Here is a 27,674-nt window from a genome sequence, read left to right as displayed (position 1 = left end):
CATGCCCTCCCTTCCTTCTTCCCTGCCTGTCCATCATGGCAGCCCCCAGACTGGTCCTTCTCCCTTTTCTTTATCCTTTTACCTCTTATAATAATGGACTCGTCTAGTTCCCCACCACTTTTATCTTTGTCCCTGGTTCACCCTCTCTTCTCCACAGCTGTTCAACCAGTAGTTATAACTCTGCAAATGAGTGCAAGTGCTTCCTATACCAAGTCTATTATTTCCTATGTATGGACAGTATACGCTATAGTGGGTCAGAGAGATTTGAAAAGACATCCATGCCAAAGAATTTGTGTTTTATACCAGCAAGTTTTAACTTCACATTAGGTTTGAGTGACACTTGCTAGTGCTTTTTTTTTCATGTACATGCATCAAGGTGTGTGCACGTTAAGTAACGTAAAAACATCTTAAAGTCAGAATTGTAACGGTTAATACTAGCGCTCATAACATAATCCCTCAGAAGCACAAGTGACAATATAATCAGTAGACGGCAGAGAAGATAGCGGTATCAACAAAAAAAATATCAAGAATTCTGAGTCGTTATTTCTACAATTTTGACCCACATTTCAACTGGCATCAATTTTTGCTTGATGTTTTACAGAAAAACTGTTTGTTTTAAATAATGTGCAAACACACAGGAATGAACATTTCTAGATAATGATAAATTATTCATTCTAAGAGCTGGAGAAAGAAAAAATGTTTTTGCTTATAAATTTATTATTATTTTTTAAATCAAAACTAAACTAAAATGAAACAGCAGTAAGAAAAATCAACATATCAGAAACTTGATGCAGTCTCACCTTCAGAAACAACAAGAAATAACTATGTTTACATATTTCATGTTTACCATTGTACTCATGTTCATATGAGGCAATGTAGACGGTTACAAAGAGGAAAAACAGTCATAATTTAATAAAGTTTCAGTTTTTATTCCTCAGTTTCATTTAATAAATATCCTTCAAAATGCCCAATCATTCCCCTGCAATTGGTGGATCCTTATCCAACTGTCACATTGTTATTGTATTTAAACTGGTTATGAGGAATATTTTAAGAAGGTATTTATGCTATCTTACCTAAACATATGGTAGCGCAAAGCTGAGTACAAGTGAAATTTTTGTTATTACCTCAACCCAGTAAGATTGGGTAGCTAGACAATTCCAAAATAAATGGTTAAAAGGGAAATTCACACAGTTTCACATGTTCATAAAGGTCTGACAGCCAATAAAAAGTTTTATTCTTTAGCCATGTAACAGACAAAACATCCTCAAGTGAGATTTGTTTTGTCACCAACACTAGTGAAGGCCTTGGGTTTGGAACAATAACATTTGTGCACAAGACCTTGGGGGGGGGGGGGGGGGGGGGGGGGGGGGGGGGGAACGTGTAGATTAACAGGAAGAGGAAATGGCAGTATAAACATTTAGAAGACAGCAGTTCATTATAAAAAATTACTATCAATAAAACAAATATGCCTTCCTCCTTTTCACAGAGTATCTCTTGAGTTTGCTTTCTATCTGAAGGACACTACTTCGGTTCAATTCAATTTAGTCAAATGTTTTGATGGTGAGCTCTCTCAGTATCTCTCCAGCCAACCCAACACATCAGCCAGGAGGCAGAGAGCTCTTTGGCTAATCCACTCAAGTAGTGGTTTTAAAATATTGGCCTTTTCGGGGAACATCAGGAGTCTTTAAGAGAGTTCCGCGAATCTCTTTTAGTCCTTTGGTACCATGGACAGACGGTTTACAAAACACAAACCGAGCGTCTAGATTAAAAAACACACTCGATAAAATGCTTCAAAAATAAAGTAGGGTTTTAACATTAAGCTTCGGATGCTGCAGAGGTGGTCTGTCATTACACACCAACATACACACAACCGGGAGGACGAGCGCAAACATCAACATGCTTGGGAATGAGGGATTTCCTCTGGCTGGCTTAAAGTGTCTTCCTGCTTTAACATGCACGCAAATACTCATGCGCATGCACACACACACATTAGGAAAACCACCCCTGGCCAGAAGTGAACAATGGGAACAACTGTCACATGACCACTGTGTAGAGCCAGTCTTTGTTAGAGAGAGGGAGAGGTGTCCTACTGCGCTCTTCAGTGCGTGGGCTCACCAGTGTGTGTGTGTGTGTGAGAGAGATGTGTTTAACATATTAATGAGGCTCTTATTAAATCCCACAGCAGTAGCTGCCATTTCATACTTCTAAACCTTTGTGCACATCTCTCACTCTGTCAGACAGTCACACCTAACTTCCCCTCAGCATGTGCACTCATTTTGTACATTTACGCATCAGTGTTAACTGTACAGTCACTGTACACCACACTGTCAGACAGTTGCACAAAGTGTCAGCTGAGTAGGTGATGAATGGAGCTTTTAGATTTTCACTTCAGTAAAAGATGCAGAGTGAAGAACTGTCAGGAAGAACCTGCAACCTTAAATCTGAAACTAAGTATTTCAAATGATGTTTGAACTACAAAGATTGCACTGCATTGTGGGATGCACTTCTGACATCTTCTCATGTGTAAACAATTTAATTAAAAAACTGATATATTTAATTATTTGTTAAACTGATCAAATTAAAGGCTATATATGCCTGAAGCATTGGTTAGTGTTATCACTGTTATCTTATTGTTATTTCACAACTAAAGCTATGTTACTTACAAGGAAGCACGAATAGTGCAAGCCAGGCTGTATAACAAATTCTGGCTTGTCTCCAAAAGGAAAATCACCAGGACAGTGATTGGTTTCATTTACTCAAGCTTTTGTTCAGAAAACAGGCAGAACAAAAACAGGAAACGGGTTAAGTAAGGTAAGGTAGCACATACCCACTACGTTAACTACATGTGGACTCAAAAGGATCCCAAATGAATCGATATGAAGCAGGAAAAAAAAAACAACTGCTAAATATGTTACTCTAAATGTAAATTGATTGGTACTTACATACTTAATTTGATCACCCAAACCGCTTCTTACAACAAGCCCCAATTACCCATTTACACACACATTCATACAAGGGCTTGTTTCTGTGTCCAAGTGTTTCACACCTAGCGTTCACACTCCAATGGTTGTATCGGAGCAACTCGATGTTCAGTCTCTTGCCAAAAAGCCAGTGATCAAACCACCAAGCTTCTGATTAGTAGATGATCTCCTCTACCTCCTGAAGCACAGCCACCCAACACTTCTTCACATAAATGACTAAATCAGTGTTTGACCTTTTTGGGTAACAGACCCTTCTCTCTGACAGTTCGATGGCAAGACTGATCCCACTTCAAGCCTTTTCATACTTGTCTGTACAACAGTAAGGAAAGGTTAGAGCTAGAGGATAATGATGTGAGCTTAGCATAAGGACGAGGGGTACCTGTAACACCATTTCAAATCCTGTAAAGCTTGTAGCTTTTTAAAAATGTCATTAAACATCATGTAATGTGCATAGTAGAAAGGTACCATTGTTCTGTTTTTGTCCATATTTCCACGTCATCTCTCTTACTGCTTTAATAAAGAAAAATTGCAGGTTCTAAGTTTAATTCAAAAATACTCAGCCTCTTTGACACAATCCCCATCACTGATGTTGAAGATGCTGTGTCTAGCCCAGATGCTTCAAAGTTCCCAACTATATTATTTAGTATACTGCTGGATGGATAAATCTGGATCGTACTCTCTGTACTTGTCTCATGTTTGTGTGTCTCTAAAGTCTTCTGGGCATCGGATGACAGCATTAGAGGAAAATGTACAATATTTTCTTCAGATTTAAAGTACCACATATTGGTGATGACCAAGTAATGCAGCAATGTACTTAAATAAAGACCATAAATATCTGTTTTTCCCCCTTTTCCAGCTATGCAGGGACTCTGTCTTTGCAAACATCAGTAGGTTGTATAGTGCTGATGGCTTACTGGAATACCACACAACTGACACCACAGGGAATCCAAGTAACACACCACTACACATACAATACTGACCCTGGAAACACACAATCGTCACAAATCTGTGCTCCTTGCATCTGACACAGACACATTTTAGCATTAATTAAAAGGTTGAATCTCATTGGTTTACTCCAACTCCACTGAGAAGTTCAGACGTGACACTGACTAATGTCTGAAACAACCTGCTGCATGCATGTGTTCCCCCCCAACATCAACACCACACAGACACACATGCTTAACTCTGTCATCATTTAGTTGGTGGCTTGCTGTTTAAAGATGTGATCTCATAACTGAGAGGTCAGAGTTTCAGCCTCGACCTGTCAAAGTGATCGTGAGCAAAACAGCAAAGCGCTGTCTGATAAGAGCTTTTAATTTACAGTTTTGTTTTAAACTCACAAATCTTTTAAGTCACATGTCACAAACACATATTCATCATCTCCGTATTTAGCAACAACTAATTTTAGGTGTTGTAAATGGTTAAGCAACGCCATCTCTCATAAGCAGCCAGATTTTTGAGTCATTTATCACATCGAGTCAGGATAAGCAAATGCTTAAGTGAGCGAGCCTAACAAGAAAAAGAAAATGATGAAAGAAATGTTGTTGGTCTTATCTTTCATATTTCGTGTAATTATTTCCTGCTGGGTTTTCCACAGCTAACACCACCAATTCCAGCAACCGCAGTTACACCCAGCGCCTTGGGATGGCAACTTATTGCTCAAAAAAAAATCCCAGAGTAAATCTTACTCACTGGGAGCTGTAAACAAGCAAACCAAGAGGGATGGACGGACAGACAGCTGTGAGATGAAGGGAAAGCACAGCGGCGTAGGGAGATAAACAGCAGCCAGAGAAAGAAAGTAACAAGTAGAAAAACAGACAAACGGGGGAAAAAGAAATTGCATTCAGAAGACGATCATAAAGATAGCTGCCTCAGCTCCGTCTCCTCTGCTGTCAACTTCCCCACACACACATTCCTACACCCCACTGCATACAAGTGCGCTCCTACAAACTTCTCATTCCTACCTGCAAGTGTGAGCTCCTCCTCAGTGTGTGATCGCTGCTCTTTTCTCTCACTTCACAAACTTATTGACTTTCATAATTTGAATGACTGACTAGCTAAAAATTGCTGACCGGCTCCTTTGGATGGGCAACAACGAGTAGCGCAGCATTGTCACAAACTCTGCCCTCCTCCTCCTCTCTTTGGGGAGTGATTTGTGAGCTCTCAGCCCCGCCTTTCATGCACTTCTGTGTTTGGGAGGAGTTTTCTTTCTCTTTTAGCAGAGTTGTCTTCTACCCCCCAGCACAGAAGAAAACTCCCACATACCCTCCTCTCCTCCATCTCCCCCTCCTCCGTATTGCCTTCACAGCCTCATATTTCATGCTCTCAACCTTTTTGTTTGGTACCTCTGACACCAACACCACCAACTAGTCTGGTACTTAAAGAAGATTTAGAGGTGACCTAATGTTGCTATTTGCAGAGAGGCTGAAAAATGTGGTCTTGGCATGAACGTTGCACGTTTGAGCAACCTAAGGCGCTCTCAAGCCTCATGGACTTTAAGCACTTGACTCTGTGTCAGCTGAAACATTAATCAGTAGAGTTTAGAGTCTACTTTGGTGCATTCTTTTAACAGGAATGCTGGCGAGAATGATTAAATTTCATCTGTGAAAGAGAAGAGCAAGAAGAAGAGCTCTCCTTGTGTCATTACATCAGGTATGAGCTCATTTTTAGCCCGTGTTGTTTGAATGTGTGTGCGGCCCTGCTCGCCAGGCCTCAGGACAACACTCTCCTGTCTTTGTGCTCCTGTTCCTCTGTATTGTCTAGAGGTGATAACACAAAGACACGTGCACACATGCATGTTCATGTGTGAGTGTGTGCGTTTCCTGTCAGACAATACAATAAGCCCATCCTGCTGCGGTGAAAGCCAGGATGATCAGATGACCCACATTAGACACACACACAAAAATGCTACATACATGCATGTGTTTTGATCTCAAGTTGTTCACACTACATTTGTCAAAACTGAGGAACCTGAATATTGTTTTTAATTTCTCTTTTACCTGCAGTTCAGAGGTTTTTTTTTTTTAGGTATTCATTAATGTTCCAACATTTGGGAACGCGACATTATCGCCCAGCAGGAAGGAAGGCACTAACTTTCAGTTTGTACTTTTATAAGAAGTTGCGCCTGACTTTTCAGGTTTGAAATAAAAACGAGGACACGCACAGAAATTTCAGGTACTACATCTTCTGGTTTGATTTCTAAGTGATTTAAATAATTTGTTCCTGTCTGTGTCTGATCATGCCTTCTAGTAAAATCTGATCGTAAACCATAAGAATGATAAACAAAACAATGAACATTTTTACATTTAGCTCTGTGACTCCTTTACTATGGGTAAAGGTCTCTATAAAGGGATCAAGTGATTTCTATAACCTGGGGAAGGAGCTATAGAGAAACTGAAAGACCAAGCCAAATTACGTTTGCATTTTATCCTCTATTTTGATTTTGCCTGTTAGCAGTATTTGCAGTGAGGCAGCACAAGTAGTTAAATTTGCATTTCTTAAAAAACACCACAAATATTGAGTAAATCTAGTCACTAACAAATTATCTCTTTAAATTAAAAAAAAAATAAACGAAACTTACTTCTTGGCCTCTTCTTGACGATGAACAGAGAGCACACTGTGAATGTTAGAGGCCAAAGCCTAGAAGCTGCTCTTGGACTCCTGCCTGCGTGGAGTGCTATTTGGAAGTAAAAGCTAAATCCATCTGAAGCAGATTTTGTTTTAAAGTGCCTTTTCACAAAGGCATGTAAAAATTCTTGGCATGTTGTACGCGAGGGTGGTATTTCCAGAAAGCAGCACGGTGAGTCAGAAGTATAATCTGTCATCATCTCCTGAATCACCTGAGCTTCCCAAAATGTGAGGGCCTGGAGTGAGGAGCAGAAGCATTATCCTTCCAAACTGACTGGCACATGTCTTTGTGATGAAAACGCAACCACCCTTTCATCTAAGCCCACACAGAGGTGCATCTATAGTTTACGGTAAATGAGTATGTGGCAATAATGCAATGGAAAAAAAAAGAGTCACAAGTCTTGTAAACTTTGATGAGGTAAAGTTGTTTTACCAATTTCAAACACCACGACATACTTGGAGTTTGGGGCTGAAATGTCACTCTAAAGCAAAACAGATTAAATTAGCACTAAATGTCTACAAAGTACCAGTGATTTCCTGCTGTTTGAAGTTTGATTGAATTTGCTGTTTCTTCTTGTTTTTGATTGCTTAAATATTAGGAAGCGTGCAACATCAAAGCTTTATCTTTTAGAAAAGTGGAGAAACAAACTGTTTACATAACTGCATTTTTAAAAAAAAAAATTTGGAGATTACCACACCATTATAGCAATTTCCTGCACTTCCTGTTGGTGTTAGTCCTTAGCCCAAACCCTCCTTTGACACATGGACACTAAGGTAGCACACTGGAACAAAGCCTTGCTGGCACTTTGAGGTTGGCACTGTTTTCCACCCATACACATCAGGGTGCAAGTAAACCATTAAGTAGATGGGCTTGGCGTCACTCCCAACTGAAGCTGCTTCCTGCAAAGAACAGGATCTGCTATTACAAGTTTATTACAGTCACTTCCCTCATTCTGTGGTATTCCTCTTGCTTCTCACTAAAGCTCTGAAGTAAAGAAAAATCAAGCATAGATTTCAACCTTTGTTCCATTTTTACTTTTCTCTCTATCAGCTCCTTATTCCTGTGCTCCTTTATTTTTCTTATAGCTCTGTTTGCAGATGCTTGTCTTTCCATGTGTGTATTTCTGATCAGTAAACATTTCTCTGTTAATGCCACTCCTCATTCATCCGTTGCAGCCTCAGGGTCTTAAGAAAAAGAAAAAGAAAAGGCAGGTCTTTGGCTGAAGAATCAGTTCAGGTAGAATTAAATCTGCTGGTTTCTGACTTATCCAGTCATGGTTTCTGTGGAACAGCTACGTCAGTCAATACGTCAATTACAGCAGCTTATCAGAATCGTGTTTATTGGCCATGTATATGTGCAGACACATAAGGAATTTGGTTCCGGTAGATGGTGACTCTCAAGCACAGCAATGTAAATCACGCACACGCACACGCACACACACACACACACACACACACACACACACACACACACAGCTGTGTAAACCAACTATAAATAACCAATCTAAACTTATATACATATAATACAGGATGACAGAAATGAAATGAGGTGGAATGAATACTACAGAATGTACATAAGGTGCAGTTGTAGTCTGGCAGTGGGAGCAGTGTGACAGGTCAACTGTTTAGGAGAGAGATGGCGAGGGGAAAGAAACTGTTCCTATGTCGGGTGGTCCTGGTCTGCAGGCTTCTGTACTGTCTGCCAGAGGGCAGCAGGTCAAAAAGTCTGTGTCCAGGGTGTGAGGGGTCTGTGATGATTTTCCCTGTCCGTTTCCTGGTTCTTGAGAGATACAGGTCCTGGATGGAGGGCAGGGGGGCGCTGATGATCCTTTCTGCTGCCCGTACAGTCCCCTGCAGTCTGCACCCGTCCTGTTTAGTGGCTGCACCATACCAGACTTTGATGGAGGAGCACATGACAGACTCAATGACCGCAGTGTAGAACTGGATTAGCAGCTCCTGTGGAAGACTGTACTTCCCCACTTGTCTCAGGAAGTACATCCTGTGCTGGGTCTTTCTGAGGATGGAGTTGATGTTGGTCTCCCACTTTAGGTCCTGGGAGATGGTGGTACCCAGGATCTTAAAGATCTTCACAGTCGACACAGGGCTGTCTGATATGGTGAGGGGGAGCAGAGTTGAGGGATGTCTCCTGAAGTCCACTGTCATCTCTACAGTCTTAAGAGTGTTCAGCTTCAGATTGTGCTGACTGCACCAGAGTACCAGCCGCTCAACCTCCTGCTGGTATGCAGACTCATCACCATCCTGAATGTGGCCAATGACGGTGGTGTCATCTGCAAACACATTTATGTGTAAATGTGTTCCATAAAGATTGCTACATGCAATCTTTAGTAATTTATTGAATGTGTTCATAAAAAAGGACCAAATACAGTGTTATTCACACTGTCCTAGTTAGAATGACATTGATCTATGATTCATTCAATCATAATAAAACATACCTAACTCAAAGAATAAACCAGTGCCGTCTATACATAACAGACAACTTAACTGAACTCATGTTAAATTGTATATAGGGCCATCTTTATGTACTGTGTTACGAGCAGGCTATCACAAAAGAAAAAACAAACAAACAAATAAAACAAATCCTTTAGTTGAACCTACAAAAATGCCAGAGAGTGTCTGACAGAAATAAAATAGTCTTTTTATACCATAAGGTGCTTCCCAATCAGCTATCAGCTGAAAACCTGGTGTATGGTGTACAGTGTATCCTTAAAAAATCTTAGCAAACTGGACAAGTGGTTGACAAAAGGAGGAGGGGCAGACCTAAAAACTATCTACATGAAATGAACAGTATCTGAACATCATGTCCTTAAAAAACAGGAAATAATCCAGCAAAGACCTGACATAGGACCTGAGCGATGCATGTGCTCTTTCCATTCCCCTGCTACTCACCTCATCAGAAACGGTCTCAGTGGAAGGGTGGCTGTCAAGAAGCCATTATTGAGGAAGGGAAAGGAGAGAAAAGGCTGAGGTGTGCCAAATTACCCAAGAACTGGACTGAAACTCAGTTTCAACAGCCCTTATGTAGTGATGGATCCACATTTAAAATGTTTAGTTCAAATCGTCATGAACATACACAGAGGAGGGAGCCAACACCCAAAGAGGAACTTTGAAATGCCCTTCAAGAAGCCTGGAGAACTATTCCTGAAGAGTAAATACAGAAATTAGGAGAAAGCTTGCCTAAGAAAGTTCGGGCAGAGTTGAATAAAGATGTTCATAACAAACACTGATCTAGCTGTACAAACTCCATTTTTTTCCATTATATACTGCAATTCCAAAAAAGTTTGCAGAATAAATCCTAGCTCTCCTCGCAAAATATCAAGAAATGAAGAGTGGCTCTGTTCTTCAGAAAAGGACAAAAATGGTCATTTGTTAAGATGGTTAAAATAGTGAATGTTTAATTTCACAAGACCTCGAGCACTTTTCACAACGTGACACTGACATGGAAGCATATAGCAGCAGTGTTGGACAGATTCCAGAAGTACATAAGGACCATTTCAAAGTTTACTTTTTCTCCAAGAATTCGACCATTTGGATAAATCTGGGAGCTAGATATTCCCTGTTTTGACATTTGTGAGATAAGAGCAGAATTGTTGACAGCTGAGTTTGTGTTACTGACACATGCAGACAGAAACAGGAAGATGTTTATAGTACACTTAGTATTAACTGAAGGTCATGCTGATGAGTCTATCACCTTCACAAGGGAGATTAACCAGCCTGAAGCCTGGCACCGAGAATTATCTAATATTTAGTACGAAGAATGTCTGTGAGGTAAACTCAGTGCACACATCTTGTGTTTTTACATAAACTGTATGTGATGTGCACTGAGAATCTGCAGGTCTCCACTGCGAACTGCGCTAGATTCTATTTAAAAAGACTTGATTTGGTTCTTGTTCTACTCTCTGCTGTTAGTAACAAAGTCACATTTTCTTCCACATTGTAAATTGAGGTCAAGTCTCATTAAGTCACATTCATGCTGTCCCTTCCTCACTCTCGTTGTGATCAAATGCAAAAAGCAGCAGCAAACAAAGTGAAATCTCATTTACGCTAACATTACATGTCCGTCTAGAACTATGTCTCTTACCATGAGGATGTTACTTTGATGCACACCAGCTGCATACGTTGCTGTCCAAACTAACCCCTGAAGCATCAATACTCCCTTCAGCAGCCTCCCAAAACAAGACAGTGTCTGCAACACAACTAAAGCTGCTTATAAATGCACAGAGGAACATGACGAATAGTCCAAGACAGGTAGTCCTGACAGGAGTGAACAGCAAGGTGAGGCACACGAAAAAACAGCCTGATTCAGAGGACGTAATAGATCTACTGTCAGACACTGCTGCATCAACAGTCACATTTCAAATATTTGGTTGTAGTGTTTACAGTACAGCCTCTACTTTTGTTGCTGCTTATTTGGCAAGTAGTGACCAGGTAGGGCGAGGAAGCTCAAAGATGGTGACTCATTATATAAAACCATCCATGCAGCTAGGTACACATTGAGCGTGTTCAAGTGCATCACCTTGAAAATATTTAACACATGACTGGAATTTGAACTTGAAAGATGAAAAGAGCACACACAGTCCTGTTACTTTCAGAGTACAGCACTGATTCGATAAACCTGGGTGCTGTAAACCACAGTCCTGAAAGGAATATAAAAGTATTCATTAATATGTGCTTATGTACACCTTGATGCTTCCCATGCTGATGCTGATAACACAGTATTATCACATAATGCTAATGAATGTGGTTATAAACTGAAAAAACAAAACCCCAAAAAAACCTCTCAAACAACTACCGATCAGGTATTTAAACATGGAATTTCAACACAGCATACACAGAATAGCCTCAATGACACAAACAGCTGTAACAAAACAGTGCCTCAAAATAAAATGCCTCAAATATGTGAGGCATGAGCATGCATGTGGGGGTTTTACTGATGCCTTCTATTTCACCCTCTAAATGCTCTAATTAGAACATCTCTTCTTTTCCACTGCTTTTTAATACCTGCTGTTAAGGAAAGTACCTGCTGCACACATGCCTGTGGGTGGGTGCGCACACACACACACACACACACACACACACACACACACACACACCAATAAAAAGTAATATGATGAAATGAATATATGCCTGAATGCAGTCTGTGAGTTTACGTTATATTCTTAAGAAAAAAAAATTACATATCGTTGTTGGGACCAAAAATTGGAATGTTACTATCCCAACTAACAGCCCTTATGAGGACAAAATGCTTGTGCCCACGAATTTAAAGGCATTTTTGAGACCCAAAATGTGGTTTTAGTGTCAAGGTTACAGTTAGGCTAAACCTGACCGCAACCTAAGGGTTAGAGTAAGCGGCTAAGGAAGGCACTATGTCAATTAGATGTCCCACTAAGATATGAAAACACAGTGTGTGTGTGTGTGTGTGTGTGTGTGTAAGAGAGATGCTATTGGCTGAACAAAACTGGACTCTGTGATAATGATAAGCTTGGCAGCCTGCCAGGCAGACAGATAATACCACAGTAGTTGGTGACTGAGTGATTTCCACCAGAGGCCATTTCATCTCAGCAGCAGTCGTCAGCCTGTAGGCCAGGTCTCCAATAGTGGTCACGCAGTGATCCAGGAATGTGAAAATAAATGTTTTTATAAGGGGTGAGCTGTAATGATAGGTAAACTACTCATCGTATGCCTCGTCTACATATCTGTCATCAGTGCTCCAGTTTCACTCACAGGTAATGACAACTTGTCAATGAATAAAATAAAATAATAATAATAATGATAAATAATAATGATAATTAAAAAAGAGTTTCCACTATTTGTAAATATAAGTCATGAAATCTAGCAATGATAGTTCTAATTCATATAATGAGGTAAGGAATACTGGAATATGTTTAAATTAAAACATTAAAGTCCACAGCTTTTCCATCAGTATTTTGTTTTCTTTCGTTGCAATTTAACTTTTAAAAATGTATTTATTTGTAATTCAGTGATCCTGAGCATTTTGTGGCTTATAATATTTTTGGGAAAACGAATGATGACAAAAAGGAAATATCCTTATTATTGGTGTTATTACTATTCATGCACATGGTGAGAGGTACTGTTTTGTTGTTGTTTATTAGTCATATTGTTTGTCATGTTTGTTTGTAAGTACACATAAATTCAGGTACAGACGTTTTGGTAAATCACTGATTTGTACATTAATTTTTCATAGGCATGAATTATACACAGATTTGTGCCCACGCTCTGTTAGTAAATGAGGCCCGTTGTTTCAGTCTTGTGGTTCATTTTGAAAACCTATACGATGCTGCCATGTTTCTTTTAGAAAGAAGAGGTTTTCTGATGGACACACTTTCAAACAAGCCAGACTTTTTCAGTCTTTTTCCAACTGTGCCATCATGAACTTTAACATGTTAACTGAGGCCTCACAGTCTGAGATGTTGCTCTTGGGTTTTTTGCAATTTCTCTGAGCATTTCATGTTTTGACCAGAACATTGTGTTTACACACAGCTATATGGTCCAGACCAGCAAACTACCAAAACCTCTGCCTTTATAAGGATGGTCACGGCACCTGGCTGCTAGATTCCCTCTTAATTCCTGTGGAAGCACATTTCACAGGACTGTACCAAGTCCAGTTTCAGGTTACTTTCTTTGTACCCATTTGTAGATATGGTCTGCAGTTAGTAGGTCATCCATCCTCATTCATGCACATTTTCAAAATAAACCCAGGCAACACAACAGATATGCATAGTAAAACATACTGAAAAAGGAAAAAGAAATACTTTACTGCTAAATGACCAGCAGTAAAACCAAACTTCCACAAAACCTAAATTATGCCAGACCAGATGCAGAAAGTCAAATGTTTTTATACTTACTTTAACTTGAGGTCTCTTTGTTTGCGTGTTTTGTTTTTTTAGACACTTCATACCAGATGGGTTTGCAAATTGCTAGGTTTACTATGAGACAGGAGGAGACTCTTTATAGTCCCTGCTTCCTCTTAACAACTTCAGAAAGTCTGGCTCCTGAAAAATGTTCAGAAGTTCAGCCAAGAAAGACACTGTGGGTTGTTTTTTTTTGTAAGTGATGCAGCGGGCGCAGTGTTTTGATCACAAAGTGGCTATTTTGCCCCAAGTTTGCATCTTCTGATTATGCCTGCTGTTATGCAGGTATGATAACAGCAACAGCCAACAAGATCCACTACAATAATTTAGTGACTTTTCTTATACAGCAGTCACCAAGACAACAGCTAGATTTCACTTTATAACGCATGGGAACCAGAGCAAACAAAGCAGTCTGTCACGAACACACTAAAAAGCACATCCACGCATGCATACATGCACACCTCCAAAAGTGATTAAACCCAGTAGGAGTGCAGGCCTCAGCACTCTTCTCCCTAGTTGCTGACAGCTTTGGTTCACATGCTGTGTGTGTGTGTGTGTGTGTGTGTGTGTGTGTGTGTGTGTGTGTGTGTGTGTGTGTGTGTGTGTGTGTGTGTGTGTGTGTGTGTGTGTGTGCGCGAGTGAGAGAGAGAGAGAGAGAGAGAGAGAGAGAGAGAGAGAGAGAGAGAGAGAGACAGCATTATCCTGAGTAAGATAACCCCCTACACCAGCGACCCCCAGGCACAAGCAAGTCTTTACATGACACTAATGCTTCTGTCTCTGTCTAGTCGCTGGGCACACCAGGAATCAAATCAAACACAGATCCAGAATAAACAACTTCATGGAAAAGATCAGGTAAGATAAAAAGTGTTTAGGCATCCGGCAGCGTGTGGGAGTGCAAGAGTACCTCTCCTCCTCTCTCGCTCCTGAAGGAGGCGTAGAGAAGTAAGAAGGTGCAGGCGGTGGAGGTGATTGTGGACTCCAAGCACCAAGAGGTCATACTCTGTGAGGTGAAGCAGATCCTGGAAAATATAAGCAAACAAAAACGTGCATGTAAAATCGACCTGCTCTGGAAATAGTGTTGGATACTGGATCGTAAAAATAAATACTAAACCACTGAAATGTTTCAAACTACCACAGGCTACGGAGTTCTGTGGAGCAGTCGACAGCTGTCCTTGTATCGTATCAGTTACATATTGGGTTCAAATAAGCTGTGTCCCAGCCTACAGTAAAGCATTGACTTATGGTCAATGGGGTGGCTGTAGCTCAGGCGGCAGAGCAGGTCAGCCACTAATCAGAAGGTCGGTGGTTCGATCCCAGGCTCCCTCCTGGCTGCATGCCAAATGTCTTTGGGCAAGATACTAACCCCACGTTTGCCTACTGGTGGTGGTCAGAGGGCCCGGTGGCGCCAGTGTCCCGCGGCCTCGCCTGTGTCAGTGTGCCCCAGGGCAGCTGTGGCTACAATGTAGCTTGCCATCGCCAGTGTGTGAATGGGTGAATGACTGTATGTAGTGTGAAGTGCTTTGGGGTCCTTAGGGACTAGAAAAGCGCTATACAAATGCAGGCCATTTATGGTTTTATTGATATTTACACTTTTTAAACACAAGTTTTACATAAACTGAGTCTAGAGGACTCATTGGACCCTCAGGACAAACTAAAATTTGATCTCAGTTTGAACAGTTTCATTTTCAGATAGAAGACAAACATGGTTTTTGCTGGGTTGGGCTACAACATACCTGCAGCATACCATTAACGCAAAAATATAATTCCCAGTTAATGCATCCAAACCAATCTAACAGACCTGCAGTCAATTCCGAAATGAATCTCCTACATTGTCATTTTTTTGTCAACATTGTGAAAAAGGCAACTATGGCAGGAATGAGGCATGGCGTGACCACAATTCTGCATTCTTCAACATATTTTTTTTACAGTTGCGTTCTAACACACTTCCACGGCTGCAGCTCCCTAGCTGCCAGCCACACATACCCACAAAAACAACATGACAGGACCCAACACCAAGCTGGCGAGGCGTGACTGTGATGCCGTGCAGGTGCGTCCGCCTTCCCTGCCGCAACAATTCTACTTGTGGTTTTACTGAGGTCATAGTGCGTGGTGCTCGGGTACTGGGCAGCAGTATTTTTACAGTCTGTAATATTTTGATCCTTTTGTCTGTTAGAGAAAAGTCAAAAAGCAAAACCATTTCTAACACTTTTAACTAGATTTAACTATTCCAATACTTATTTAACGGCTCTTATTGTCATTCCAGCATATATTTTCATCAGGTGAAATTGTATTTTGCACTCAGGTGCTTGTTAAGCCCAACAACAAGAATAAAACACATCAAGAGCAATAAATACAAAAATACTGGCAGGCACCAGTGCTGCCCCTCAGCCTACTAATAGATGCACGTATGATATATATTTGAAGATTCTAGATGACTTCCATCTTGAGTTATGGCATTCACAAGATTTTCAGAAAGCAGTGCATAATAAAAGCTGAGCTGACCTCTTATCTTCCAATGTGTCATCTCCACCTCTCATCCTGCTGCTGTCATTACACTGTCTTAACACACACCCTGCCACACTTCCACACTCGCTGTGTTATTAACTTACATGACCTTTGAAGTAGAGACCTACCAAATCTTTGAACCATAACCCAACCTTCTATAGTACGCTTGTTACCAAACGGAAAAAAAAAACCCACCCAAAAAACCCCCCACAACACACACAGACATGTACATGTGACACAGTGTGTCATCACACGCTGCTCTCAGCTCAGACCAAGGGCTTTTTGTTCTGATTGCTCAACAATATGACTATTCTCATGGCTCATGACAAACACTGCTCTATTTAGACTCTGAGCATGCAGTGGGCACCCATGAATGTAAACACACACAGACAAATTAAAATCACAGTGAAAGGGCGCACAAGCACACTGCAAGTAAGAAACTGCTCACCTGCATCCACAAGTAGCCAAATACATGCACACAAAGCAACTCTGCCTCATCCGTGCACAAAAGTGCACACAAAGGAGGAAATGGTTTAAAAAATAACCCTGAATGGGAAAAACAAAACACACACACACACAAAGGAAAAACAAAAGGAAAAAAAAGAAAATTAAAGAGATGAACCTGAGTTTATCAAGGTGCGTACAACACATGTGACAGATGGTCACTGGGCTCAACATGCCTAAACAGCTCAATAATAACATGCTGGCAAGTCAAGAAAGATACTACATTTGTTCAGCTCATCACACACACACACAGTTCAAGGTGTGTGCGTGTGCATGAGGGGGAGCGAGAGAGAGAGAGATAAGTCTTTCTGTCTGTCTCTCTCTATCTCAGAATCTCTCCCTCCCTCTCCTGTCTTTCTCATCTCCGTCTGCATGGAACAGCAAGTTGACATGTTTTCTTTTTTCTCTGTTTTCCACATCACGCAGAGCTGAACAACAATATGAACTCCCATACCAGTCCTGTGGAGAGCTGACATAGCAGTTGTGGATGTTGGTTTTGCCAGCGTAAATGTTATTTCAACAATGAAGGTGCAAGTAAATGAAAAGACAAGCAGAGACGTGGGGATGTTTCCGGACATTAAACATCTCACTGTGGCGCAGTGATCTGGAATTTTTTTAAATCCTGCATGAATCGATATTTTTGGTAATAAAATGGCCTGTTGAATTTAAATGTCTTTGACATTTGAATCACGTGGCAGAAAATTTTTAAAAAGCAGCACTTCTATCTCCAGTGGAGACACAGGTTAAATTATAAGGTGGGGCTGAGAAAGACAACAGCTATGCTCTCTAACTAAATACTGTACGTTAACTGTAGTTTTGGGGATAATCAAGAGAAATCAAGAATCATCATCACCTCAAAATCTATAATACATGCATCCATTCTCTTCCTCTTATCCTTTTTCAGGGTCGCAGCGGGGCTGGAGGGGGCTTAGGCTGAGGGGCAGGGTGCACACTGCCCACTCACCAGTCTGTTGCAGGGATAACACATAGAGACAGACAACCATTCGCACTCACATTCACACCTATGGACAATTTAGAATGACCTATTAATCTAACCCCACTAACTGCATCTTTGGACTGTGGGAGGAAGCGGAGAGAACCCAAGCAAACATCCAACATCCAGGCAGATATTAAAAAAAAATTACTGTAGCAAGAAGTATTGGGTTTAACGTGTTACTATAATCAAAGTACATACTTAGAAAGGATAAGAGTGTGACAGGTAAGTGCTAACAGCATCAAGTACAGAAACAACCACATTATATTGCTAACACAAAGATAGCAAAGAACCCAGAAAGACGATAAAGCTGAGTTCATGCTAATCGCAGCCCAGCACCCAGACGCTGAACTTCAACAAAGGCATTGACATACAGCCAGACTTCCATTCTCCATTTCTACCTGTGCATGTTTCTAAAGTAGAATCACAATGGCTTTAAAGTCTATTAGGGATGTTTTCATGTTGTGTTGTCAGCTTTCTTCTTATGTAAACCCTAAAAGAAAGCTCTACATTAGCAGAGAGATTTGTGTTGGTGTGTGGAACTGTAACCAAAGCTTTATACTATTAGCTGGTAATTACATGACGATGCATTTTAGGTCAATTTACGGAGTAACGAGAAAGTGATGTAACTAGTAGTGTAACAAATTACTTTCTCTTTAAGTAACATACTGCAAGAAAAGTAAGAAGTAGCATGTAATACATTACTTTTTTGGAATAATGACCCCAACACTGGCAAAGGCTGTGTTAATGATGTTAGTTTAGTTTTGTGTTCACAAGCATGGATGGCTCAGAGGCACTGAACCTCATGTTGTTGTTCTAATATGAATAGGAGGGTTAGCAACACTGCACTGACTTGATTATGAATGAAGGATGGTCAAGAAAGAGGTAGGGGATAGTTCTTAGTTTTATCCTCCCATAACAGCAATTACAGTGTAACAAGAAGTGCAAACAACTCCTCACCATCACCTTAAGTATATATGTCAGACCTTACAGAGACTTTCCTTTACACTGAAAAAAAAATACACAGTCTACATCCTAAAGTATTAGCTACATGTAGATCTACGCTCAGAATTTTATCTTTTTAATATTGAGATAATATTTCACGTAACAACTTATATCTACACTCTTTTGTTTAAACATGACTAGAATAGCCTTTTCTTGTGCAAGCTTTCTTGTATTTTCTCTATTATGCCTTCACTATGCACAGATGCATTCTGGGTAAACATTAGCTAGAGGTAACGCAATAATTCATGTCTTATTGGCTCATGAATCTTGTCCCCTAGCCAAAGGCTGTGTACCATTCAGCATGAAGTTGGGTAATGGCTGAACAGCCTCCACATCGCTGTCCATTCAGGCCGGTGATGAAGTTTTATAAGGCTGCTTTAGTAGTCAGTCGTGGGAAACTGCCTTAATAACAACCACTATTTCAGTTGTTGGAATGCAAACATTGTGTGACTACTTAAAAAGGTCAGTTCATTCAAATTACAATGTATTTATCACTTACAGCTCACGGGGACAATAAAACACCTTTTATATTATTGCTATCAATCATGTCACTTTCTCTAGAGAAACAAAGATGTTGTGCCCTCTGTATAGGTCTTGCTTCAGATTTTCCAACTTAAATTAACTCAACATCTGGTATATGATCATGCAAATCTCATTATCTGCTCAAACAACGGTTTTTAATTTTTTTGAATGTCCTCTGTAGTTCAAAATGTTTATCCAAATCATCAGTGGTGTCCTTTTGTGGTTCTTCTTGTATTTGATTTGTTTGTTTGTTTTTTCACCCAACTTAGGACAAGAACTACCAAAACTAAAAATATATACGTAAAAATGTTAAAAGTATTATATGTCCTTTAAGCTGGCTCATACTGGAATGGATTCACTTGTCACACATCACTTTGAAGCCGATTGCCATTTGGTTGCCTAGGTAACCAATTCGGAGCTCTAATCAGCGGCATCCTGCGCTCTCATTGGTAGCAATTTCAGTCATTTTTGACATTTTTATACCATGTCTGAATACCATAGTTAAAATGATTAACAATCAACACTAAAACACTTCTAAAGCGTTGGCAGGTTAACTACCCACAGAAAACCTTTTCTTGAGCGCTAGAAAATGATGTTTACTTTCCAGTAAACATCATTTTCCTCAAGAGGTTTTCCTCCAAGCTTGTTGTTTTATATAATTTACAACAGCTTCACGAGTCATTTAAAAACTCGGATGCTAAAAAACATGTGGGTTGTGCTGCTGTGTGTGCACAAGTACTTGTATTACCTCTACGCCATCATATTCCTGCTCCAGTGCTGTGCAGTACTGTGGCAGTCCCAGCTGACTCAACCATCGGGAAATAGACTGATGCTTCATGGTGACAGATCAACCACACAGATGCACGCAGAGTTGAGTCTTTCAGAGACTGAAACACAATTTTTTTTTAAAAAGATCGAGAGAGAGAGAGAGAGAGAGAGAGAGAGAGAGAGAGAGAGAGAGAGAGAGAGAGAGAGAAAATATGTGTTTAATGAGCAGTTAAACATATAATACAATTACGTTGCAAATTTTAACACTACAAGTTGCCTATTTCAGTGTCGGATTTGGTGCTGTATGCAGTTTCTCACACATACACTAAGATTAATCAGTGTTTCTCTGCTTAGTGACCTTGTATAACTAATGGCTCTGGAATTTGCCAGTTAATTATGAGCTGGACTGAATGGTGCAAAAGACTCGCAAACTATGATAAATATTTCCCAAACTAATTTCTGTGTGTGCCTGGATGATATCCGTCTGTATCTGTATGATATTAAACTGACAACTTTTCTTCAGTCTTACTCTTTATCAGTCTAATGAGCTGTTAGCAGTATCGCTACAGGACACCCCAGAGCGATGATGTCTCAATCTTAACTGATACTGATAATGCAAATCAAACTGTCTGTGCCTGTGCTGCCAGGGCCAAGATACACCCTGAAATCATTTTAAAAAATGAACATGATACTGGGGAATAACGCTGATATAACCAAAACGCCCTTACTGATTACCACCACACATCATTTTATCTAGAAGCCCAAACTAACATTCACACATGAGCACAAGTCAAACATAATAAAATGCATTCAGAAAGTATTCGCTTCCCTTGGATTTCACATTTTCTTATTTTGGAGCCTTTCTGGTAACCTGTGTTCAGAATCACTCAATTCAGAATAACTCAAGAGCTCAATAGGAAACATTTGACTGATGAACAGTGAGTAATCGCTCTCTTTGCTGCACATCATCACGTTTTTTCTTTTTGAAAGCTAGTATCATTGTGTATCATCTATGTGATCATATTATATTGTGTCACGTAGGTGGCAGAGTACATATGGGGTGGTATTGTGTTTCATGCGTGTGTGTGTGTGTGTGTGTGTGTGTGTGTGAGTGGTGGCATGTCACATACAAAGACAGAACATCTAACAGCTTGTCAAGCAACGACAGAGTGACTGATCACGCGCAGCGACCCCCACCCACCCCAACCAATCACATTAAGTGAAGTTATGAGGATTTACATTTTATCAGTGACGTCCCCAAAGGTTGTCAAAACCTACCAACATCAACCAATGCTGGGATCCATCATCCATATTAATCTAACCTGTGTGTGCCATTATATAGATTAGAGAACAAGAGTCAGTCACGCAGTATAGGGACTCCATTCAGTGTCTAACACCATTTCCAGTTCAGCCCAATAGAGGTCATTTGAGAGAGTAATCTCTGTATATTACTCACCAGCATATATACAGTACGTACTCTACACAGTGTATATTATAGGCATCAGAAAAAATATTCACTCCTCCTTAATCTGGATACTGAAGGAAGTAAACTACTGAAGGAATAGAAAAAAAATAAATACAACATTTAACACTCAGAGACATTTGCCTCACCTTCATTCAGCTATCTGGAGACAGGAGGGTTGCATTTCTAATTGGCTGACAACCAGTAATTAACTGTAAGTAACAATGTCAGGAATATTTATATTTATTTGAATGTGACTTATCTGTTTGACTTAAGTTTGACTTATCTGACTGTTTCAATTCGCTTAATGCGCCTTATGGTCCAAAAAATACGGTAATAAACCTCAAAAACAACTGATTGTGCATTTAAGGCTTTTTGGATACGTCAGCAAACGTTAACACTGAGTGTATTTTTTCATTTGTGCAAACATCATATAAAAAAAAAATGCTGTCAATAAAACTAGTCAATACTTATTTGATCCGGATATAAAATTCTCTATATGGCCGTTAACTTACAGTGAAAGCATTTCTGTGCAAGCTCACCTATTCTCTCTCTCTGTGTGAGTGCACATACATACACAAAAGCACAGTCGTTCACTTTACTGTTCAATTTCATTATGGTATTATACTGCCGCTGCAAACACACACACTAATATAACTAATCTCCGTACATTATTTGTGAGTTGATCCATCAAGCTGTATTGTTTTCCTAAACATTACTCCAAGTCAATTTTATGAGTACAACTGTGCCACACAATGCAACAAGACACTAATGATGATTAAAGTCAGTAAAGGACTTGTATCAAAATAGCCCTATGGCATCTACAGACACAGCAAACAAATTATCTAAATGGCAGAGCTTCAGCTTGATACCCCATTTACTGAACATTCAAATCATCTTTGTGACAGCTGGTAGAGGAACAAACAAAATATGAGACACGGGGAAAAGGTAGACAGTCATTATTCTAATGAAAGCCACTAATACTGGCCACGGTGCTGTTGTTTTGGTCGTCCTTTACACAGATGTGTAGTTAATGTAATGTTTTTGTAAGGTTTTATGGTGAAACTGACATTTTCTAAGGTTTAACAAAAATGAGTAATGAGTACTGGGATGCCACGTTTTAAACACTAAATACATAAATACACACATATTCTGACTCACAGGTAACTGCCCCAGTCATCCAGTTTATGATACATTAGCAGACAATCCAGAGGCTTAAAACTCGTTGAGAGTTTTTTTTCTAAAACCGCATTATGTGATCACTAGCATAAGCTTTTTAAATTTGTTCTCAATTTTAATCTACTTTTCTAGCATGCCTTATGTGAAGCAACTCGCAAGAACAAACAGAAATTGATCTAAGTGAGGTTCACAAACTGTCCATTTCACTTTCACTTGTTAACAGATCGAGAAAGGTCGACGTAACGTGGTTACTATAAAAATGTGCCATCCAGTCTTGGAAATTTAATGACTGGGTTAACTGAGCTTGTGCAGTACAAGGATGCTAGTGAACCAGTGTTGGCCACACCCTGTCTACTACTGATATCAAGACCTTTTCACTGCATCTTTCAGCCAGATGCTTCGTGTAACAACTGAGTAGCGTAGACTATTGAACAGCTGTATATCATTTTAAAGTGTTGAGGCTTCTCCCAGATATTGCGAGTGGTTTATCTCATAAAGATTTTACAAGGCTCCACATGGCTGCTGGAAGATAACAGAGTCTTTCCAGATGATCCCAAAATCTAGGAACAAATCTGAAAACTGTGGAGGAGGTTTAAGGGAGTTGGATAAGCCTTGCTTGGGGAAAAAGTCATATATTGCCTTCATAAGACAGTTCGATGGAGATGACAACAACCGGGCAAAGAGAAAGGTCTCATCAGAAATTTCTGGGATGTCTTTTCTACATTTTTCTTTAATATACAAAGAATGGGATCTGCTAGCATATTCCCAATAGAGCTGCCAGAACATAAAAGCTCAGAAGAAACCAGCACATGAGTACAAATAAAGTGAGCAGTAAAGAATCATACTGGAATTTCCAGTAGAACCAGTCAACAAGTTCACCATCAAGAAAACTACACTCTGTCCCTTGAGAGTTCTTCTTCCTCTCCTCTCCACTTCCTGTTGGTTTGACCTCAGCTGTTTCCCATGACCACATTTCTCTGGGGGGCCGTCACAGCATGCATTTTTATTACAGCATATAAATAGACTCACTTGCTGTATGATCTAAAGAGGCCAGGCTATTTGATAGATACTTACCGAATACCAAAGCAGCTATGGCAAACAACAAATTCAAAGGCCAGAGAAGCCAAGACAGCATTAGAGGACAATTCCCCTTTCCCCCCCAGCCACTGTCTAAAGCCTGTATTGGCTGCCTTTTATAGTCCAAGGGCATCCATTTTGCCAATCACATTAGACTGACACAATCCAACCAATTGAATTAAGCTGCAAAAATAACATCAGCATCACCACCAAGGCAATTCCAGCTCCTGTTACTCAGCATCGCAGCAAAGTGTTTGATTATTTTAAATGAAGGGCACTGTGCAGAGCGAAGATGCTTTCCCCTCACATAGAACAAAAGGCCAACATTCCAGGTGGCAGGTAAGGTTTCTTCACGTTTGTCTGCTGAAATGCATCCACCAATTTCAGCTCACTTTGCACATTTTTCAAATGTTACACTCTTTATGCTACTGTGCTATTAGCTGGAAAAATGCAAAAACAACTGGGGGAATTTTTGTTTTTTTAAAAAGGGTGGGGCCACTTATAGAAGCAATATATAGCAAGAGACATAATCATAATAATGAGGTATTAAAACAAACTTTTAATATTATAAAAAGGAAAAGAAAACCTTATTTTTTCTATTGTTTCTATATGGTGTGCTATTTGTAAAACACCTACCCTTAGTTATGGTAATGCGTTACTGGAAGACAAACAGTTGGATCCAGGCAGCGCCCATCTTTCAGTATTTATTGTAAACTCAAACATGCAGTCATTTGCAACTGGAAATGATCACAGATGGCAGATCCAGCCATCTAACAGAACTGATTCCCCCATTTCAAATTACACACCACGCATGCATCTTTTCATTACCGATCTCAGCTGCATGCCAGCATTGCTTTGCATCACTGCAGCGCAATGCAGGGTACATTTGCAATACTTGGGCTTTGCAGGGCTTACCTGGCATAAATGTCTGCAGCACATCAAAAACCAAGTAGAAAAACCATACATCTATAATGTGAGCACCAAAAACACCAATTTACTCGCTTTGAATGTGTTCACTGAAACTTGAACTGTGCACTGAAATGCAGGCAACATTATAGTTAGTCAAAAAACTCCCTGGCCTCTTCTGAGGTGTTAAAATAAATATGTGAGTGATGTGGAATATCATTTTCTCCCTGTGGTCGGATGCTCGCCTTAAGAACAAGTCTGAAGCCGCCTTCAAAACATGTTTATCTGTAGGTTACAGTAACTATAAAAGCAGAAGAAATATAACAGATGAGGAGAAGTCAATGAGTTACCATAGTAGGACAAAATCAAAAAACCTTTCTTGTTGCTTGTTCTCTTCTTAGTCTGCAAAAATACTTTTGAGTCTCTCCCCTTTCACTTTATTTTCTTTTTGAAAAACTTCTTGTTTTTCCAACTACTTCCCCTCTCTTCATTTTCTTTCATCATCGGTGTTTTTCTCATCCTCCTCACTTCATGTTTGTATCCTTTTCATTTCCAGCTGTCCTCCCTACCATCATCTATTCATTTCTATCCATTTGCTCTACAGTTCCGTCTCAAAGAAACGGAGTTAAATCTGCTTGGCAGCTGCCAGGATTTTGTGAACGCGTACATGTGTGCCGACGCTAAACCACTGCCTAAGGGGATATGTGAATTTGACAACGTCATCAAGTTATCACACACACCTGCATATCGAGCAAGGCCAGGCTTGCAGCTAAGTAGCCACACAACAGCAAACATCTTATTTGTACGAAACGCTGAAAGACTTTCACCGTCCTCCTGGTCCAAAGAGAGAAGTTACTATCACACTGCACCACAATACCAGCAACTTTCATTTGGTTTGGATTTTTGCCTCCAAAAGTTACATTTCATTCAAAGTTTTCATTCTCTTCTCCCAAGCTGATTACAGTCTTTTATGGGATGCAAATGTACCCTGATTTATTAGAGTATTTAAATACAAGCATCTTTACAACCCCCAAGGGAAAGAGGAAAATACTTTGGCAGTGTAATTTAAGCCCATAAAAGTACACAATTTCCAGTCAAGGTTCACCTACACTGCACTCTTTCCCTCAAGGACAATACTTATAACACCTTGACTGACAACAATTGATATGCCAGTGATTTAAATTAATATCATAAAGAGTTGTTACACGCTTAAAGGTGTGTCTTGGGTTTAATTTTACACCCCTGGTTGAATCTCTGAAATGCTTTCATGAGCTCTGAGCCAACAAATTTCTAGCCTATAAAACATGACTGCAGATATGTACCCAGGATAATTTACAGCTAGTTATTACTTGTGTGGAATTTAGCAGTTCTGCAGTTTCATCTTTCTTGCTAAATGCAGCAAAATGTCCTCAGAATGTTATTAAAAAAAACAAAAGCATCCAGTGTTTGAGGGATATTTGTGAGGAAGTTTTTATGCCATGTAACTTGAATGTGTCCTGCAATAATTGTGACTTAATAGTTACATTAAAAAGCCAATTTAGAAAAACAGTAAAAGAAGTTAAAGAAGTGAGTGCAAAACAGTTCTGCTTCACTTTCACCTCCAAGCACACAAAGTCTTAACTCCTAGCAGTTCAAACATGCACACTAGTTCAGTGCAGCGATTAGAAGGGATTTAAATGGTTAAGACTCTCCGGAGATTTACTGTATTTCTCTCGGTTTTTTGCAACAAATAATCCTAAAGGTAAAAGTGCCCATACACCAGTCTTACCTTGAGAGAGTTGCAGAGCGACACAAACGGGCTGCTGCCTGCACATCTGCTGGGGATGTAATGCAAAGCTGATAGGAGACCCCCACTGCCAGAGTACTGATTACACCACCCTGGTTTTGGGACTGTGTCTTAGCGGGCAGATGGTATCATCCATTTCAGTTACTACAGTCAGACCCCGGAGTACCTGTCAGTACCGCAGCAGACAACGAAAAATTGAACTACAGTACGCGTCTTCGTTTTATTTCTCTAGTGCCAATTAAAAGGCATGTAAAAGTGGCGCTTCGTTGGCTACCTTAAAGTTACCTTCTGATGCTGTGGCAGGACCAGGCGGGGCAAATGCAAATCAAGGTGGTGCTAATTGGCTGGAAAAGCCCTCCGGCAGCACTGTCTTTGGAGGGTGGAGGAACAGGACTTAAAGGCTGTCCTGCTTTGTCATAAAAGGAACCCGTGTGCTGAGTCTGCGTGTTATCCGCTGTGAAGGCTGGAGGCGTTGCTGTTTCTCTGCACCGTCATTTCTTTTAAATTATGATCTAAATAAAACCCCGATTAAAATATCATCAAACGTTTAGGTTACACAAGGCTTTTCGGGTTTTTGAGTGTATGTTAAATCTAATTATGGCCATTGGGTTGCAGGCCAGATTATTGAGCCACTTGCAGGTGGTACAGTTAGCACCATTTGCGATGTTTCAAGAGCAAAGGAAAGCAAAATTAAAAGTAAAAGTAAAATATTTAAACGGATACAAAACTGTCGAACGCAGTAGCTAGTTAGCATTCCGGTTAGACATCCTGATAATTTACATGTTAATCAACCTGGCGCCTTTTCAAACCAATGACTGTAGAAAACTGTTTTCTATATATAGAAGGTTTAAACCTGGACAAAAAAGGTGAAAAAAAAAATCAACCCACAAACAGTCATTAGCCTACTCTAAAGTTGTATATACCTTGTTCACATTGTAGACTTTATTTTTTAGAAAAATAGAATTAATAACTTAATTAAATGTACGGTTCCACCTGGTCTCCCTAACTTTCATGTTTCGTCTGCTACTTTCAGGCGAAATCGTCTTCCTTTCAAAATAAAAGACTTCTGTCTTCAAAATAAAGACTGAACTAAAACCTAAAACCACTTAACTTTATACGTAAGTTTTTGTTCTGCGTTGTTGTTTGTTTGTTGTATTTATCACCTCACTTTACACTTTTTGATTGAAACTAAATCTGACGGTTTTTAAGTTACAAAATATAGCAAATCAATTCATCAAGAAACGTAAGCGAATCAGCAACAATCCCTCAAGAAGGGCTGATCCCAAAACGCATACGGCTCTTTGCATTATCACAATATCTAAGTACTGGTATTACTGGGCAACAACTGGGAATAATCGTGTCGTATTTAAGAAGGGACGATGCCATCTTGCGGAGGAAAATGGAAAGCCACAAACTGAAATGGTTCCTTCCAAAGTAGCACTACTTTTACTCCACTAACGTTAAGCTG

General features: G+C 40.0%; 1 protein-coding gene across 6 annotated transcripts in view; it reads right to left on the bottom strand.

The window, feature by feature from the left end:
* Positions 1–26,644, bottom strand: part of bcar3 (BCAR3 adaptor protein, NSP family member) — a 72,130-nt gene extending 45,486 nt beyond the window's left edge. Inside the window, exons 1-4 of one of the 6 annotated variants that reach the window (XM_085137135.1) lie at positions 26,492–26,643; positions 26,189–26,372; positions 19,777–19,915; positions 14,403–14,517 (exon numbers count right to left, since the gene is read on the bottom strand). In XM_085137135.1, the coding sequence (XP_084993261.1) occupies positions 14,403–14,517; positions 19,777–19,866 (205 nt within the window). In that variant the 5' untranslated portion in view covers positions 19,867–19,915; positions 26,189–26,372; positions 26,492–26,643. Of the gene's footprint in view, positions 1–4,945; positions 6,482–6,561; positions 8,407–10,707; positions 11,370–14,402; positions 14,518–19,776; positions 19,916–26,188 lie in introns of those variants that run through there. The other 5 variants (XM_085137136.1, XM_085137134.1, XM_085137138.1 and 2 more) reach the window with 5 other exon arrangements.
* Between the last annotated feature and the right edge of the window lie 1,030 nt (positions 26,645–27,674).

The sequence above is a fragment of the Neolamprologus multifasciatus genome, chromosome 17 (assembly GCF_963576455.1).
Source record: "Neolamprologus multifasciatus chromosome 17, fNeoMul1.2, whole genome shotgun sequence".
Taxonomy (NCBI): domain Eukaryota; kingdom Metazoa; phylum Chordata; class Actinopteri; order Cichliformes; family Cichlidae; genus Neolamprologus; species Neolamprologus multifasciatus.
This window is presented reverse-complemented; position numbering and strand designations above follow the sequence as displayed.